At 41.6% G+C, this 17,497-nt stretch overlaps 1 protein-coding gene across 1 annotated transcript in view; it reads right to left on the bottom strand.

Annotated features, from left to right (window-relative positions):
* The window catches only part of GTF2F2 (general transcription factor IIF subunit 2), a 171,485-nt gene that overhangs the window by 27,827 nt on the left and 126,161 nt on the right, over positions 1-17,497 (bottom strand). Inside the window, exon 7 of the mRNA XM_083168959.1 lies at positions 8,404-8,503. Coding sequence (XP_083025085.1) covers positions 8,404-8,503 — 100 coding nt within the window. The remainder of the gene's footprint in view (positions 1-8,403; positions 8,504-17,497) is intronic.

Below are 17,497 nucleotides of genomic sequence, written 5' to 3'. Positions count from 1 at the left end.
GAGTAGAAGGGCAGAGTAAAGGCAGGCAGTGGGAGGTAGGGGCAGAAGTTGAGGTTGGGAGGGGGTAATGGTGGATAGCAGCTGCGGCAGTACTGGGGACAATTATACCACTTTCATATGCCAAAATACAGGGTCACACCAGGACTTTGAAAGGGTTCCGTCCCGATGCGACCCTTCATTTGCGCTTTCTGGCCCCATTCAGGGAACTGGCAATATTGCCAGTTTGCTGACGTCATGCGGTCGACCTTCCCATTGTCGACTTAAAGCTTGTGTCGATCTTCCAACTCTGTCAGTGTCTACCTAAGCGATGCCGACCTTCAGTGGTCGACCTAAATAGGGTCAACCCAATGACCCATACCTATTTCAAAGTGGGTTTCCTCTTATACTGCTTTTACATCGCTATCTCGATCCCCGCTCCGACCCGGGTCCGGTACTTTCACATTAAACTCAGGTCGCCCATTTCACACAGGGCGAGCCGTGTTTAACCCTTCTTATAATCCAGGACAAATTGCTGGGTTGGTCAACCCGGGTATTCGGTGTGGTGCTTTCACACTACACCTCGACCCGTGTTAACCAGGCAGCAACACAGCAATAACCGGAATATAACTGTGTATCATTCGTGTAGCTTCTAAAGTGATGTAATTGGTATAAATAAAAGCTCTGCTACTCTGCATCAGCAAACTACACATTTGAAGCATAACATTATAATTATGTAATGTATTGGTAATTTGTTTCATTTTGCTTTCCCATTAAAAGTGCTACAAGATACATAAAAGCCCACAACCAATGGGGACCAAACAAAAAGCATATAGCAAAAACGTTGTGGGTACTTGTTTCCTAGCACGGCGCCAGCGATTTTAATTGCATTGATCGGGACCTAAAAAATCATGTCAATCGCATGCGATCGACGCGATTTTTACATTGGAATCAATGTAAAATGGTCCCTGAGACCCATTTTTACATTGGGACCAATGTAAAATACACCGTACACCACAATTTTTATTGTATACCCCCCCGTATGGGTCAAATGCCCCCCCATTGTTAACGCCAGTATGTGTCCTCCGACCTTTTCATACCCCCACTATCCACATCAGTGTGGAGTTGTATTTAAAAAGTGTGGCGAGCGCAGCGAGCCACCGAGCCCGAAGCAAGGCGAGTGCAGCGAGCCCCACCAGGGGACGTGCATTACTTCACAGGTGTTACGCGTCCGCTCGCCACGCTTCGGGCACTTTATAAAATCAACTCCACGCCAACGTGGATAGTAGGGGTATGAGAAGGTCGGAGGACGCGTACCGCCGCCCCTCGCTGCGCTCGCCACGCTTCGGGTTGGCGTCAACAATAGGGGGCCATTTCCCATACAAATTACCCATAAGGCTGGGTATACAATAAAAAAATCGAGTCCATTGGGGCATTTAACATTGTTCCTTATGTAAAATTGCGTTGATCGCATCGCATGCTATTATAATGGCATGCGATCAACGCGATTTCATCCTTGCCGGCAATAAAGGCTCTTAATTGACAGAAAATCGCGTCCATCGCATACCTTAACTTAAGGTATGCGATTAACCATGACGGGTGCCGTGCTAGGAAGCAAGTACCACTTTGTGTGCTCCCAACTTAAAATACTCAATTTAATTATCTTAACTTAGGATACATTATTACCACGTACAGTGATTTTTATAGCTATAATACACAAAGAAGATGTTTTTTTTTTTTTTATAAACCATCATTAAAACAGCTTGAGTGAGAATTGCTATGAAAGAAAATATCAAATCACAGGAAACAATACAAAGAAAGATACATTTTAGAACGATGGGCACAATGTCAGTGCTAAAGCTCAGCATAAAGTCACAGCTGCAGATGCATAGACTACTGTAGAATCTTCTACATTAAACGTTGTTATTCAGCTCATCATTTCCGCACTGCTGGACTGGAGCAAATAATAAATACTTTTAATACTTCTTTCAACACTTGTGTGAAAAACAGTTATGTTGACATTAAAGACTGTCTGAGACTAAATCAAATGAAATTGGCAAAATATTCTGCACATTGTACTAAAGGAAAACCTCTACAAAATATACTGTGCAAAGAATATATATATATATATATATATATATATATATATATATATATATATATATATATAATGTACAATATCTCCAGAATTTGCGCTATGCTGTGTCGGTCGCTTGATAACACTTGATCCCCTACTAGAGAGATCGAAAAGCCAATATCCAAACCAGAAGTGTTATATAGCGCCCTGTATATTTAGTCAGGATATTTCCTGTCTTTCCTTTATAATATCAGATAGACCATAAACAATTTTAAAGTAGAAAACATTTATTTAAAACATTTAAAACAGAAACCTCATAATATCATATGGCAGGTTTTTCTAGTACAGGTGTATTCTTTGGTTTATGGATCACAATAGTAGTCAATGGTTACCCAACGCGTTTCGTCTCTTTATGAGACTTCATCAGGGGTGAAAAATAGTATTGTAGTAGATCTTCTTAGGTCTCTTAATCAATATTTTTGTACAATAGTAATGGTGGATGGTCCGGTTATAGGCTCAAAATAGTTTACTTATTCAGTCCTTTAATACCAATAAATTTAGTTGATGGGTAATGTAAGTTCAAGCTTTTTAGCTATAGTAGAATTGAACCCAATAATCTTTAGTTTGAAAAATTATGATCTTTGGGCAATAAGCGGTGCCCAATATGGGATTCGTAGGACTTCTATTAGGAACTTAAGACCGTTGATTGAGATGATTAGCTCTGAATCGATGGTAGGTTTTTTAAGTATAGAAGTGTGGTCCCCTTATGATATAGTCAGGGATATACTCCAATTTCCAATATGCGATCTCCTTGATGTAAATTAGATTATCTTTAATACGAACAAAAATCTTTTAGGCAATGGGCTGTGCCCGATTCGGAATTTTGTAGAACTTCTAATAGAAGGGTTCGGGTTTTTATACCTTAAAGTGAAATAATCAACTTTAAATCGATGGTAAGTTTTTGGTGAAATGTAGTCCCCTTAATATAATCAGGGATAAACTCCAATATCCAATATGCGATCTCCTTGTAGAACACAGGAGTATAAATGTGGTCTAAAAAGGATAAAGACCTTTCTGGCTCCTATAGGTGTGTGCTCTCCTGTGTCCAAACACCATGATGCAGGCATTGGAGTGGTGCGATAGGAGAGACACATTACTGTGAGAGGACAGATGAATTTTCCTCTCCATACATCACCTCATTTTGCCCCATTCAACATCACTGCGGATTTTTTAATTACCTTAACCGGTTCAAGATCTAAGGAAAAACCAATCTCCTTTTTTAAGCTGAAAGCTTATTTCTATTGAGTCATTTTTTGTACCCCTGATGAAGTCCTAGCGACGAAACGCGTTGGGTCATTGGAATGATGAAAATATGACTACATAAGAATGAAATATTGCTGAAAAATTGTTTTACTTATTTTTAATAAATTGTATAAATTACGAAAAAGTGTCAAATATACACCTGCTTTATGGTGGTGGTGGTGACACACACAAAGGCGCACTCTATATCTTTGTTGCGCATATATATATATATATATATATATATATATGTATATTCTTTGCACAGTATATTTTGTAGAGGTTTTCCTTTAGTACAATGTGCAGAATATTTATATATTTATATATATATATATATATATATATATATATATATATATATATATATATATATATATATATACACATACATACATACATACATACATACAATCCAGGGAAGCCCGGCACTCTGCGTACTGTTACAACTTGGTCTGGTGCCCATCCAAAGAGTAATAAATGTATATCCAGAGGGATGTCATTAAGAAAAAAAAACGCTCACAAGCGATCAACTGCAGATCAACGTTTCAGGGTGTCACCCCTTTTATCAAGACCTAATCAGGTCTTGATAAAAGGGGTGACACCCTGAAACATTGATCTGCAGTTGATCGCTTGTGAGCGTTTTTATTTCTGAGTGACATCCCTCTGTATATATATCTATATCTATATACACATACATACATACACACACTGCAGGAAGGAGCTATCACACTCCTTGCGGCCGACAGCTCCCAACAGGGCACACGGAAAAAAACTTATTTTAATTAGTCTTTTTTCACTATACAAAGTCCCTGGAGCACTGTTATATGCATTATTTAGTGCCTGTGTCTGGCCAACGCTACGTTTAGAGTTCTTTACTAAACAGTCATTGTTTCAGAACCATCAAGCAGATAATAACTATCACAGCAGCAGCAAATGCATGTCAATGCTATAACTGCCAATGTAGTATGTGACTGGTTATTTACCCTTTATCAATATTGTTTCCAAATGGCTACAACTAAATAATTTTTATGTCACCCCACTGTAAATCAGTTGAAATTCAGACATTGGTGTCATTTGGCAACATAAGACTGACCATTGCTATAAATTGGCGCCATTGGGTGGTGAAACTGGAGTACTGCAGCCACGAGGAATAATATTTTCTTTTAAAAGGTACAAAGGCAATATGACCAATAAAGGGTTAATTTAGCTGTCACTAATGGGAATCATTGCAGAGAAGATCGATCCTTCGTAAAGACTCAGCATGGCAAGTATCTAATGCAAATAATCAGTACAAATGTCTGATGCAAACTAGATATTGATTTAGCCGATTGTATGGGCTTAAGATCCCAGTAAACTTATACAGGGTTAGCAAAAATAAGTTACCCACTTGAAAGGGCTCTTTTAACCAGAGATTAGTCTAATGATGCACTGGTGGTTTGTTAAACAACATTTTTTTTGTCCAAAAATTGCCAAATAGATGGCATCCACTGGGCAGCATCCTGATGCCATGTATACACTGCCGGCAACAACCTAGTGGCCATTTACCCTCAGAGCAGCTGACCCTCAGAGTAGCTGCTGTAGAGTGTCTGAGAGGCAGTTGCGGTAGTTAAGTTCCAGGCGGGCAGCAAACCCGGCATCTGTGTTGTTTCTGGGTACCTTCTGGAGCCCAGGGACATGACAAAGGCAGGCGTATGGCAAAGGGCATCAGTGCCAGCAGCAGACACAGCGAGCCAATCATAGTGGTGCTTATGTCTCCCTACATGTGCGTAGCTGCTGCTACTGTATTAATAGCCTGTGCCGTGGGAAGCTCCTCCCACAATTTGCTGTCACTGTACTGGGGAGAGATACCCTCTTCCTGCTCCTTTAACTCTGAGCAGTGCCAGCTCCCAGCCCATGTGCGTATTTTCCCATAGGTATGATGATGCTTGGGCTTCTCTTTACAGTGAATAATCCTACTGAATATTTATTTTTGTGTTATTGCACCACCTTAAGGGTGAATTTTTTAACTTAAAAACATTTAACATTTAATGTTTAATCACTAGGGCAGTGGTTCCCAAACTGTGTGCCTAGGCACCCTGGGGTGCCTTGGGTTGGTGGACCAAGATCCAGCAATAGTCCGCTACGGTCAGAAACCTCTCTGCCTCTGCCATGCTTTAGGACTGTTATAATTGTGCTTTATGGAGAGAACTTGGAAGAAACTTAAAGCAAAAGCAAATTAAACAACAGTCTTAACTATTTCCCCCCAGAGACTCCAAAAATCTCTATTGATTGTACTTTGGCATATCATGTTTGCCAGAAAATGATTATACAAATGATAATGCCTTCAAGCACTGTGGCAGAAAGTAAAGCCATTATGCCACTCATTTGTTCACTTCAGAAAAGTCCTGGAGCGGGAGGAATATACTCCAGTGCTCCGAGGACAACGATTGTCTGATCTAATTATGTTCATCCTGTATCAAAAAAAAGTTGAAGGCAGAATTTCTGCAGCCTCTGGGACTCTATGTGACTATGTGCAGTGTCACATTTCATTATTGTCAGAGAAAACCCAACTAACATTTCTGTAATGTGAAATCTTAGCGCAGAAACATAATGGAGGTGTTGGCTTTAATAAATAAAATAGACCAAAAACATTTTGCTTAACTGTCACACTTTGATCTCATTGTACCAGTGCTGTAAGGTTAATTGTTAACTGTACTTTGATAGTCATGTCACAGTTTGGCAAGCACATGAAAACCCCACATTATCATGGTACAGAGGCTTTTTGTTCCTATAATTCTTAACCCTTTCAGGTCCAATGTCTAATCAGGCTCAATAGCTCTAGCGCTAGTAGCAGATCCAATGGTGAGACAGTTTCAAATAAGAACATTAATATCTTCAATATTCAATTTAAATAAATGAAAAATTGCACTTAATTTAAACCAGTTTGAATAAAAAAAAAATATTTGGACAGCAAAGGTTAAAAACACTCACTTTGAAGGACCCAAGAATTCATGGTGCTGAGCAATCATGAAGACTTAAGTTGCATACACTAGACCAGGGATGGGCAACACCGGCCCTCCAGATGTTGATGAACTACACATCCCAGCATGCCTTGCATCAGTTTCAGCATGGCCACATAGCAAAACTAATGCAAAGCATCCTGGGATGTGTAATTCACTAACATCTGGAGGGCTGGTGTTGCCCAGCCCTGCACTAGACCATGGGTCTTCAAACTGTGGCCCTCCAGATGTTGTTAAACTACATGTTCCAACATGCATTGCCACATTTTTTCCTAGAAGAGCATGCCAAAACGGTCAGGGCATGCTGGGACATGTAGTTCAAACTGTGGCCCTCCAGATGTTGTGGAAGACCCCTACACTAGACGATATATCGTTAACTATGAATCATGCAAATCATCTAGTGTGTGAATACACTAGATCAGGGGTGTCCAAACTTTTTGCGACGAGGGCCAGATTTAGTGAAGTGTAAATGTGTGGGGGCCGACCATTCAGCCTAACATTCTTTGAATCATTACTCACATCAGAATGGTCCCCCATTCTGCCCCCATTCACTCTATGTCCCCCCAGCCTGCCCCTCCTTCACTGTATGTCCCCCACTCTGCACCCATTCACTCTGTCCCCCAGCCTGCCCCCTTCTCTTAATGTCCATCAGTGCCTCCATTCATTGTATGTCCCCAAGCCTGACCCTCCTTCACTGTATGACTCCCATTCACTATGTACCCCACTCTGCCCCCATTCACTATCTGTCCCCCAGCCTGCCCCTGCTCCCCCTTCTCTGAATGGCCATCACTGTCTCCATTCACTGTATGTCCCCCAGCCTGACCGTCCTTCACTGTATGTCCCCCACTCTGCCCCCTCCCTTCTCTGTATGTTTCCCAGCCCCCTGTGTGAGCCAGAGGAAGGAGAGGCAAAGCAGGCACTGCAAGGACAGGAGATGCTTGGGCTCCTGCTGCTGCCCTCCTCCGATCTGCATGTTATGGGAGCAAGCTTCCCCCTTGCTGCCCCCCGCTGTCACGGTGATTGTGGAGTAGGGTGATATATACGGTTGTAGCAGCAGGGGTAGGACGCCAAACACATCTGACTGTGGCGGCCGGCACCTCCTCACTGCAGCAGACAGCAAGGTAAAGGCACGCTTGCCGGGGCCCCACCTTAAGTGTCCCGTGCTTTCCACATCTGATGCTCTGCCCGCTTCCAGCTGGATGCTGACAATGACAGCACAGGCCGCAATTGGCCTGAATTTGGACATGCCTGCACTAGATCGTTAACAATGATCTCTCACGTGCCGTTCACGCTTCCCCACCCATTGTCTAACATGATGCAGCTCAATGTGGACTATATTGATTGCATGTTCAGTGTTGAGCCGGGTGATGTCACTGAACGTTATCCTTCAGTGTGTATGCAATAGATGGTTTGCCTGGCGTTCGCTGGAAGACATCAACAATATCGCACACGGAGCATATCGTATTATATATCCAGCTTTACAACCCCATTTGGGAAATTCTGGATAAGGCATAAGTCCGTTCAAATGGTTTATTTAAAAAAAAAAAAAAAAAAAAAAAACAACAACAAATAGGCTAGGTATTACAATTAACTTGAATAAATCCAATTGAAAAATTCTTCCTCAAATCCTGTGGATAGCTAGAAATATATACTTTTGCTGTCATGTGCGCCATCATATTACTATATATGAAATAGAAACCTTATCATTGCTCATCGCTAACATACAGACTAGAACAAATAACAAAACTACATTAACGAGTCTCCTATGGATAAAAATAAAAATTTGATGCTGAACTTCAGACGTTTAAAATTGAACGCTTTAATTGCCATAACACAAATAAAAAAAGAATACAAACCAGACTATAGTTGCAGAATTGATAACCTCTAGAAAAGGTCTATATTAATCAACATGGTGTTTTAACAGACCTTCTGTTTCACCGACCATGTCCAAAAGGAAAACAACCTATTTGTCTTTATGGCTTGGGATAGAGAAGCACTGAAACACTTGGCCCATCTAGTTTGCCCTAGACATAGTAAGAGAGAGCTACTTACATTGTACTGATGATTGGACACTGGTTTGTAATTAGTTGTTACAGCCTTTTCAATTTGCAGCGATTGTCTCTTTGGTTTGGAAGATTCTTCTATCTGTCGTCTAAAACAAAATATTATGTCAGCTTAAATAAACCATCAAGTACAATATCAGAACAGTAATAAACATTGGGTCCTGATTCAGAGTTGTATGCTGTGCCATTGCTTTCACAGTTAAGCGATTATCGCCTATCTACACGTGTCTAAGGCACTGCACACGTGCCAAGGTTCCTCACCCATTTCACTAGCTGTGAGGATTTTTTTTTTTTGACAAAAAAACTGTCAGTCAGGATGGAGTTGGGGGAGGGGGAATGGGTGGCATAAATGCAGGCATCTCCTAACCACTTTTGGAAGAATGGGGGGGGTTTCAGGCCACCACTGCAATACTGTATGCAGAAAACATGGTGTCTGCAGCTCAATACAGGCAGCCATTCCGCATGATCATACTACTGGTCACATGGTTGAATCACCAGCGTTTCGGCAACCATCGCTGCATCTGTGCACATAGAGGCTAACATTTGCAAGGCTGCAGTAAGGCGTTTAAATCGAAGACTAGGTGGCTGCAGCATTAGCATATTTTCACAATGTAGCTATGCACAGAATAGTAGCTGCACATACATTAGAGTACATCTCCAAAACAGACCCATTATCACACTTGAAATATGATTATTATTCTTCAGCACGGAATGTCAGTATTGCAGGCTGTGTCCTTGCAATGTTTGTTTATATTTTGCTAAATTTATTTCTATTTACCATTTTCAGCACTGCTGACTTTGAACAGTAATATACATATGTCTGCCTAGAATTATTAGACATGCTACATTTTTACTTTATTTTAGAACACATAAATATCACAATTAATGATGTTCAGATACAATATGGGACCACTCAAGATGTAGATCAGGCATGTCCATTGTTGGCCCTCCAGATGTTTTTAAACTACACATCCCAGCATGCTTTGCATAGTTTTAGCATTCTCTAATAGCAAAACTGTTACAAAGCATGCTGGGATGTGTAGTTTCACAACATCTGGAGGGCCAACGTTGGACATGCCTGATGTAGATAGTGCAAAATTGTTATAATTGTAATACATATAACCCCAGACTTACTCCTTGTAATGCGGAGAGTCAGGTGATTGATCAATTATGGTATACTTTAAGTTTGACGGTCATGATTAGGTATAATGTATTTCTTACATCATATATGCGATAACTCCATACCCCTGCCACCATCTTAGCAGTGACTAAGTCGGTGGTCCCCCTGTTTTCCTCGACGGCTGCTCTTACATCCAGGGAAAATACGAATGTACTGTGCACTCTATATAAACGGTCAGGTGCAATAAACTGGGGACATTACTTCTAGAACGGTAATATCATAGCAGTGAGTAACATATGATGGATCGTTTACCTCTGTAACTACTGTTCATAATTTACTGAAGTGCTAATTAGCAAATTAAAGTCTCAATCGAATCCAAATTATAAAGCCACGTATAATTTTACGAACCATATATGTAAAATATTTCACAATATATATTGTTCTAATAATGTACAGTATATTCTTATAGTTCTATAAACATATTTAAAGGGTATACTTTAGTTGAGACTAGATTGGCTGCTGCGCCAGAAGGTGGTCCACTGTTCCATTTTTCTTTTTATATTTAAAGGATATATTACATATACATGAATTCATACATTGGGGTCGATCCTATTAGGTCCGAAGGGTGTGAGGTGCCATTCGAGTGCAGTTTTCATGCATTTAAATGCTGGAAACTGCACCCGATTCAGCCCGATCTCGCACCCTTCGCTGGGCCGAATTCGCTTAAAATTGCTCACACCCCTATGGAGGTGCGAGCGCTTTTACGCAAATTCAACCCACCGTAAAGTGCGCCCGGTGCGGTGATTCACACTCATGAATCATCCGCACCCAATAGGATCCGCCTCAGACTTGATGCAGTCTTCACTTGAGGGCTGATTGAATGTATCTCATGGAATACTAGGTTATAAAGAGGCTTTGCTGTACTAACTTGACACACACATTTCTCTCTGGATTATTTTACAGTATAAGGATTACAGTATAATCATTTTCTGGTTCTCCCCCATCAAGGGCAAAAGCATTTGACAAGGGGCACAGACCATACATAGATTAACAGACTGTTACAGAGGCTCCAATGGTCCCTACCATAACCAACCTATGCATTGGGCAGCTAATCCACCATCCAGAGCAAGAGGACTGCCCTGAAAATCCTTAGATCAGAAAATCCCAGGGTCTGCTGATTACAGACGTGGGATTCGGCTACTGCTCCCAAAACCTGGTCTGGATCTTCCACGTTACTTTCATGTGCGGAGATGCTGTCTCTGCCACTCTATCTATACACACACACACACACACACACACAGAGAGTGTGTGCAGAGTATTGCAGAGTTGCCAAGCATGGCCATAGGAAGCGTACGGAACTCAGCTCCCTTATTCTGTGATATTATAGCATCACATATGCAAGCATCAGTGAGAACGTGGGGCTGGATCAGGGTGGAGAAATTTATGGTCATGGCTACAATACAGCAAACATAATGTACATATACAAACATTCAAGTCACTCCTGAAGTATTCTAAGTATATTTCTCTAATTAAATCTAACTGGTTGCCATGGAATATTCTTGCTTGGATTCCAGCCTGCCTTTGTGCCCTTTATTTATGACCTAATTCTATTAATGGGATCTAAGCAACTAACAAGTGGACAGATATTCAGCAAAAGAAAGGAGGCAGCTGGTTATTAATGCCTTTGTTAATAATACCCAAGTCATCATAAAGTGGCTTCGCTCAATGGTACCCCGAATAGCTATGTGCTCAGTTGGGGCTCATCGCAAGATTATCAATAGACAGACTGCGATACAAAGTTGGATGGTAAAAATAAAAACAAAATGAAAGAACTATTGGTTAAACATGCACATAAATGAGCTTACACATAATAAACTAATAAAGCAGAAATAAAAGGGGAAAACCTGTCAAGGAAATGTGTCAGTGCATTACTCATTTGGGTACTAATGGCAGACTGACTACCTTCGCAGGGTTCTTTGTAAAAACGCAGGTAAGCATAAAACATAATAAATGGGAATTAATAAAGGCAGATTGACTTGAATTTATAATAAAGTATTTCATATTAGGCATTCCAGGCGACACACACTTTATGATAATTATAGTCATCCTACATTGGATTACGGGTGCTTTGTTAGAGCTGAAATATTAGAAATGTTCAAAGTCATTAAACTGCTATTACTAGAGTGCTAGTCAAAATGTAAATAACATGCGCTACACATCCCACACTGTTTAATATGATGCAATGCGGTTGGCTAGCTCCCAAGTCACTAAAGGTCACAATCATTAACCCTTAAACAAAAAAGCATGCATGGTAAGTATATATATACATACATACATATACACACACATATACCTATATATGTACACACACGCGCACACACATATACATACATAAAAGCAGTGCACACATGTACTGTAAAAGCAGGGTGTTTCTATTCAGCAACAAATATATATATATATATAACAGAATATATTATTAAAGACACCACAAGTATATGTGGCCACTCAGAACATATATTTGCAGTTCGTAGTTATAATTTTAACAATTTAGCCGTAAAAAAATGTTTATGCCATGTGAAGATTACTTTTTCCAATCACATTTCAGCATTCCAAAACTGTAAAAGCAATTTTCTATGTTAGGGCTCGACAAAACCCTTGGGGCCAGGTCACCAAGGCAACCAGATTCTGCTTCCTGGCGACCAGATTTGCCAGGAAGCAGATCGCATTGGGAAGAGTGGTGCGCTTGTGTTATTGGCAACAGCCGGGCAGAGCAGTGGACAACCCACCCGGCTGTATCAGAGCAGGTCCACAGCGTGGCTATTTCAAAACTCGAGGCGGCTCACGAGCCAACTGGAGCTCACGGTTCGGAGGCCAATCCTAACTGGCTGTTGGACTGCAAGCTCCGATTGCCTCAAGTTTTGAAATAGTTGCACCGCAAACCTGTTATGATACATTCATAGGTAGACCATTTTTGAATAAAAAAATTTGGTACTTGTTTCCTAGCACGGCCACAATCGCGGCCATCGGGGGTAAATTTTAGTGGCCTGCGACGCGACCGACGCGATGCCCCCGATTTTTCCATTGAAATGCATTGAAAACAGTGAAAAATCGGGTCGGTCGCGTCGTGTGCACCTAAAAATGCTTAAATGGTCCAGACGCGATGCCCCCGATTTCCCCATAGGGAACAATGTTAAATGCCTCAATTTACCCGCGATGACCACGATTTCCCATAGGAAACAATGTTAAATGGATCAATTTACCCAAATCAGCATAGGGAAGAATGGTAAATGGGCCAGAAACCCCAAAAAAACCCACAGAGCAGTGGAATGTCCCCCCAAAAGTAGTTGACGCCACCCCGCCATCAACGTGAACCCGAAGCGTGGCGAGCGCAGCGAGCCCGCGAGGGGCGGCGGTGCGCGTCCTCCGACCTTTTCATGCCCTACTATCCACTAGGGCGTGGAGTGAGAATAGAATAGTGTGGCGAGCGCAGCGAGCCCCCGAGCCCGAAGCGTGGCGAGCGCAGCGAGGGGACGCGGATACCTTCACAGGTAAACGCGTCCCTTCGCGGGCTTCCCAGGTGTCTGCGTCGCCATGGACACCTGGGAAGCCCGCGAGGGGACGCGTATAACTGTGAAGGTATCCGCGTCCCCTCGCCACGCTTCAGGCTCGCTGCGCTCGCCACACTATTCTATTCTCACTCCACGCCCTAGTGGATAGTAGGGCATGAAAAGGTCGGAGGACGCGTACCGCTGCGCTCGCCACGCTTCGGGTTCACGTTGATGGCGGGGTGGCGTCAACTACTTTTGGGGGGACATTTCAATGTTCAAGGGTGTTTTTGGCCCATTTACTATTGTTCCTATGATAATTTGGCTAAATTGAGCCATTTCACATTGTTTCCTATGGGAAATCGTGGTCATCGCGGGTAAATTGAGCCATTTAACATTGTTCTCTATGGGAAAATCGCGGGCATCGTGTCTGGCCCATCGCACCCGATTTTTTTAGCGGCCGCGATGGCCCCGATTTTACCCCCGATGACCACGATTAAGATCGTTGTGGCCGTGCTAGGAAACAAGTACCAAAATTTTTTTTGCAATTCATTTAAAAGTGTAGCAGCTGATTAGTTGCCATGGAACACTTCTCCACTCTCATCACTGCTTCATTCATCTACTCTTATACATTAAATGTAGTACATCAAAAATTGGAGCACATCTCAGAAAGTTAGTTCGAAAGTCTATGCCTCTCTGGCCATTTGGGGCGGCATTAAAGCAGCAGAGCATGTTATACAGGGCTCCAAAGGCTGGCCACAGAGTCTACATTTTTTCAGGCTATAGGTAAAAGGGATATTGGATGTCAAGTAAACGGTGGCATTAATTTTCTTATTAAAATGTATATAAATAACTATTATAGCTTATTTGCTTTGTTCCATTTAACCCACATTGGAAATGCAAGGTTGTGTTGCCCACAGCCTTATTTCTGATTCTAACAATTTTTCAAGTATAATTTAGAAAAATAAATAAAATGATGGCTTTTTTTTTAGCTTGATATACATATGCATACAGTAGGTGTAGTCTGTCCAAATCTGAGTTTGGAATGTATAGTTGCCAAAGACAAGTGATAAAACAAATATATCAACATTGAGGTTAGAGAAGTGTCTTTTGTTCAAGTTACAGTGTTCAAGAGCCACCAGGAAGTCTGGAGCATCTTGCTGACAAAACTACATAACATGGCTACACATGCGTAGACCCAAGGCCATTGAATCTTTTCCCAGCAACAAGAAGTTGGGTGATGGGTGAATTAAGACATTATGATTGAAGGCACAGCAGTGTAACTAAAATTTGACACATATGAATAATTAATGAAATTGAGTAAGTTACAAATATTGGAGATAGAGATGGAGGGAGTAGGCAGTTGAGGAAGAAGAGGCAAATACGTGGAAGGAGGGGAGCTGGAGGTAGCTATGAATGGGTTATCATAACTGTCCTGGTTAGGTTTCCATTTTGATTTGATTTAGAATTTTTGTTGATGTATAAGCCAATCAATTTCATGTTTCTTTTGGTACTCTGCATTTGCAAATACACGTAATAAAGCTATCTTTTAAGTAAAGCATTGTCATTCATTTTTACAAGTTTATGTTGGTGTGCAATTATTTCAGTGTTTGGCGTTATATTTGAGAGTTATAAAGTACTAAGATATAAGCACGCTTTTCCACAAGTTTAAAATCGAAATCCAACTAATGGTAAAAAACAATGATTGCAAACAGAGAAACAAAGAAATATTGAGCAGTCAAAGAAAATATGTGGTGGGATCACAAAGTGCTGTCACAACTGTTCGTAGGGGTGTGTCAAGCCACTCTGGGTATATGAACAAATACAAAAACGAAGGTAGAACAGTGCACAGTTTCAGTGAATAAACTAAAAAACACTAGGGAAATTACAATATAATTTTTTTTATTATAACAACTAAAAACAGGATAGCTATCCTCATATTTAATCAGCAATGATTGCACATAGGATTTTTTAAATATGATAAAATCACATATTAAACTCCTAATAAATGTGATGAAGTCAATATTACCACTATAGAACTATTTGGATGAAATACGTAGTCCAAAGCACTCCCACAGTTAGAGGTGGGTGAGTGGCTACCATCTTCAAGAGGCCTTGTATCTACCGTCTCAGTCATCTTTCTTGCCATCATTGTGAGGACTTGCTAAATACATGGACTCTTAAACAGATTCCCATCACCGATAGGTAACTACTAAGCCTCCAGCTGGGTAAGCAATGGAACGTTTCTCATTTATATTCCAAAGGAAAGGAAAGGAGAGCGCTGATGACTCCGAATGGCTGGGGAACACCTGCATTTTCTGGTGAACTCCCGGAAAATGGCAATGGCACACCCCAAAATGCCAGTCTGCTGTCAATTAGACCAAAAACGACCAGCGATTACAGGTGTTTGGCAGTGGCAGTGTAATCGCAATGCATGTGTTACCCCCGTAACAATGTACATTGTTGGGCAGTGGCGGCGGTAACACATACAGTGCTTACTGCCTCATATTCTATTAATGAATATTGGTGGCATGGGGTGGCTAATGAAAAAAATATTGGTACCAGTAATATATACACATGTGCCAGCAATGTATATTTATTTTATTTTATTAACAGTTTCTTATATAGCGCAGCATATTCCATTGCGCTTTACAAAGGAGACCGTGATACAACAAACAGGGTATTTACAGAAGTCAACATGTAGGAGGGCCCTGCTCGCAAGCTTACAATCTATAGGGAAATAGGCAGTGATACATAAGGATAGATACTGTATTCTTTATTGCATCGATTCCACCAGAATGCAAGGTTCTATGACTGGTTCTGGAATTTGATAAGCTTGCCTGAAGAGATGAGTTTTTAGGGAACGCTTATAGGTTTGGAGACTGGAGGAGAGTCTTATTGTGCTTGGGAGGGCATTCCACAGAGTGGGTGCAGCCCGAAGAAAGTCCTGCAGTCGGGAATGGGAGCAAGTAATGAGTGTGGATGAGAGACGCAGATCTTGGGAGGAGCGTAGAGGTCGTGTTGGATGATATAATGAGATAAGAGAAGATATGTATGTTGGTGTGGTTTGGGTTTATGGCTTTGTGTGTAAGTAAAATAATTTTGTATTGAATACGGTAGAATACAGGTAACCAATGAAGTTACTGGCAGAGTAGCTTTGCAGACAATGTTTTTTAGGTGCATGTGGTATGATTTTGAGACAGATTGAATGTGGGGTACAAAGGAAAGTTCTGAGTCAAGGATAACACCTAGGCAGCGAGCTTGAGAGGTAGGAGTGATTGTCATCTTCTCAACAGCAATAGAGATATCAGGTTGGTAACTACTATTTATTGGCGGAAATATGATTAATTCTGTATATTACTTGCTAATATAAATAACCATTGTTGAACAGTTTTATTTTTGTGATGCTGTGGGCAGGGGAGTGGGAGCCTGACTTAATGGGCGGGCGGCGGATGGCTTTTCCTCCCTGCTCTGGAGGGAGAAGGGGACCTGAAGCTGTTGCAAACGGCTTTTCCTCCATGCTGCGTATGGCCTGAATGTATGATAGCAGGGGGAGGGAGAAGGGGAGCAGGAAGTGCTGTGGACGGGGGCAGGCTGATGGACTGAAGGGGCAGACGTCGGCAGCTTTTCATCACTGCTCCATAAGTATACTGAGCAGGGGGAGGGAGCAGCAATGCAGGGGGAGGGAGAAGGGAAGGCAGAGGGGCGGTCCGCCGGGCTCAAAGTGGCTAATCTTTCAGCCCAGCGGCCATATAGGCATACACACACATAGCAATGATGGATGAAAAACCATCCATCATCGCTAGACATGCCGGAGCACGCATCATCGCTAGTCTGCCATCGGTGGCCCATATACACTAAGCAATTTTCAGCTAGTGTGTATGGGACTTTAAATACAAGTCGAGTTTCCCTTATCTGTATATTCCAAACCCCAAAATAATTCAGAAAACTGTGTTTTTTCAGAATATTTTGTTTAGGGATTTTTGGGGGTTTCCCCCCCACCCCTCTTTCTTCATACTAACCTTGTCCCCCGGGGCCATCGGAATCCTCTTCAGCGGCATCCCTGGCAAAATGTTTCATAATGATGTCCTCTCAGTAGGATAGCAGATGTATTCGTCATTGGTACAGTGAGCCTGTAGCTGTATGCATAGGTGGATTTAGACCTCATGGAACCCTAGGCAAGATACCAGTTTGGGGCATCCCCCCCTCTAACAATCCATAGAACTATTTTATTATTCCTGTTTGCAGGTGGTATTGATCGAGTACCTTGCCGCATGCACAGCTTATCGATAAATGTGAGTAAGCATCAGCATTGTGTACAATTCTTTAGGTATATTGAATGTAGGCTTAATACCCGTGTCACATTTAAATTAAACCGACTGTCCACATACAGTGGATGGAACTAACTTTTGTATCCA

The sequence above is a fragment of the Crinia signifera genome, chromosome 2, assembly GCF_055691185.1.
Source record: "Crinia signifera chromosome 2, ASM5569118v1, whole genome shotgun sequence".
Classification (NCBI taxonomy): domain Eukaryota; kingdom Metazoa; phylum Chordata; class Amphibia; order Anura; family Myobatrachidae; genus Crinia; species Crinia signifera.
The sequence above is the reverse complement of the archived record's forward strand: the minus strand, read 5'-3'. Positions and strand labels throughout refer to the sequence as shown.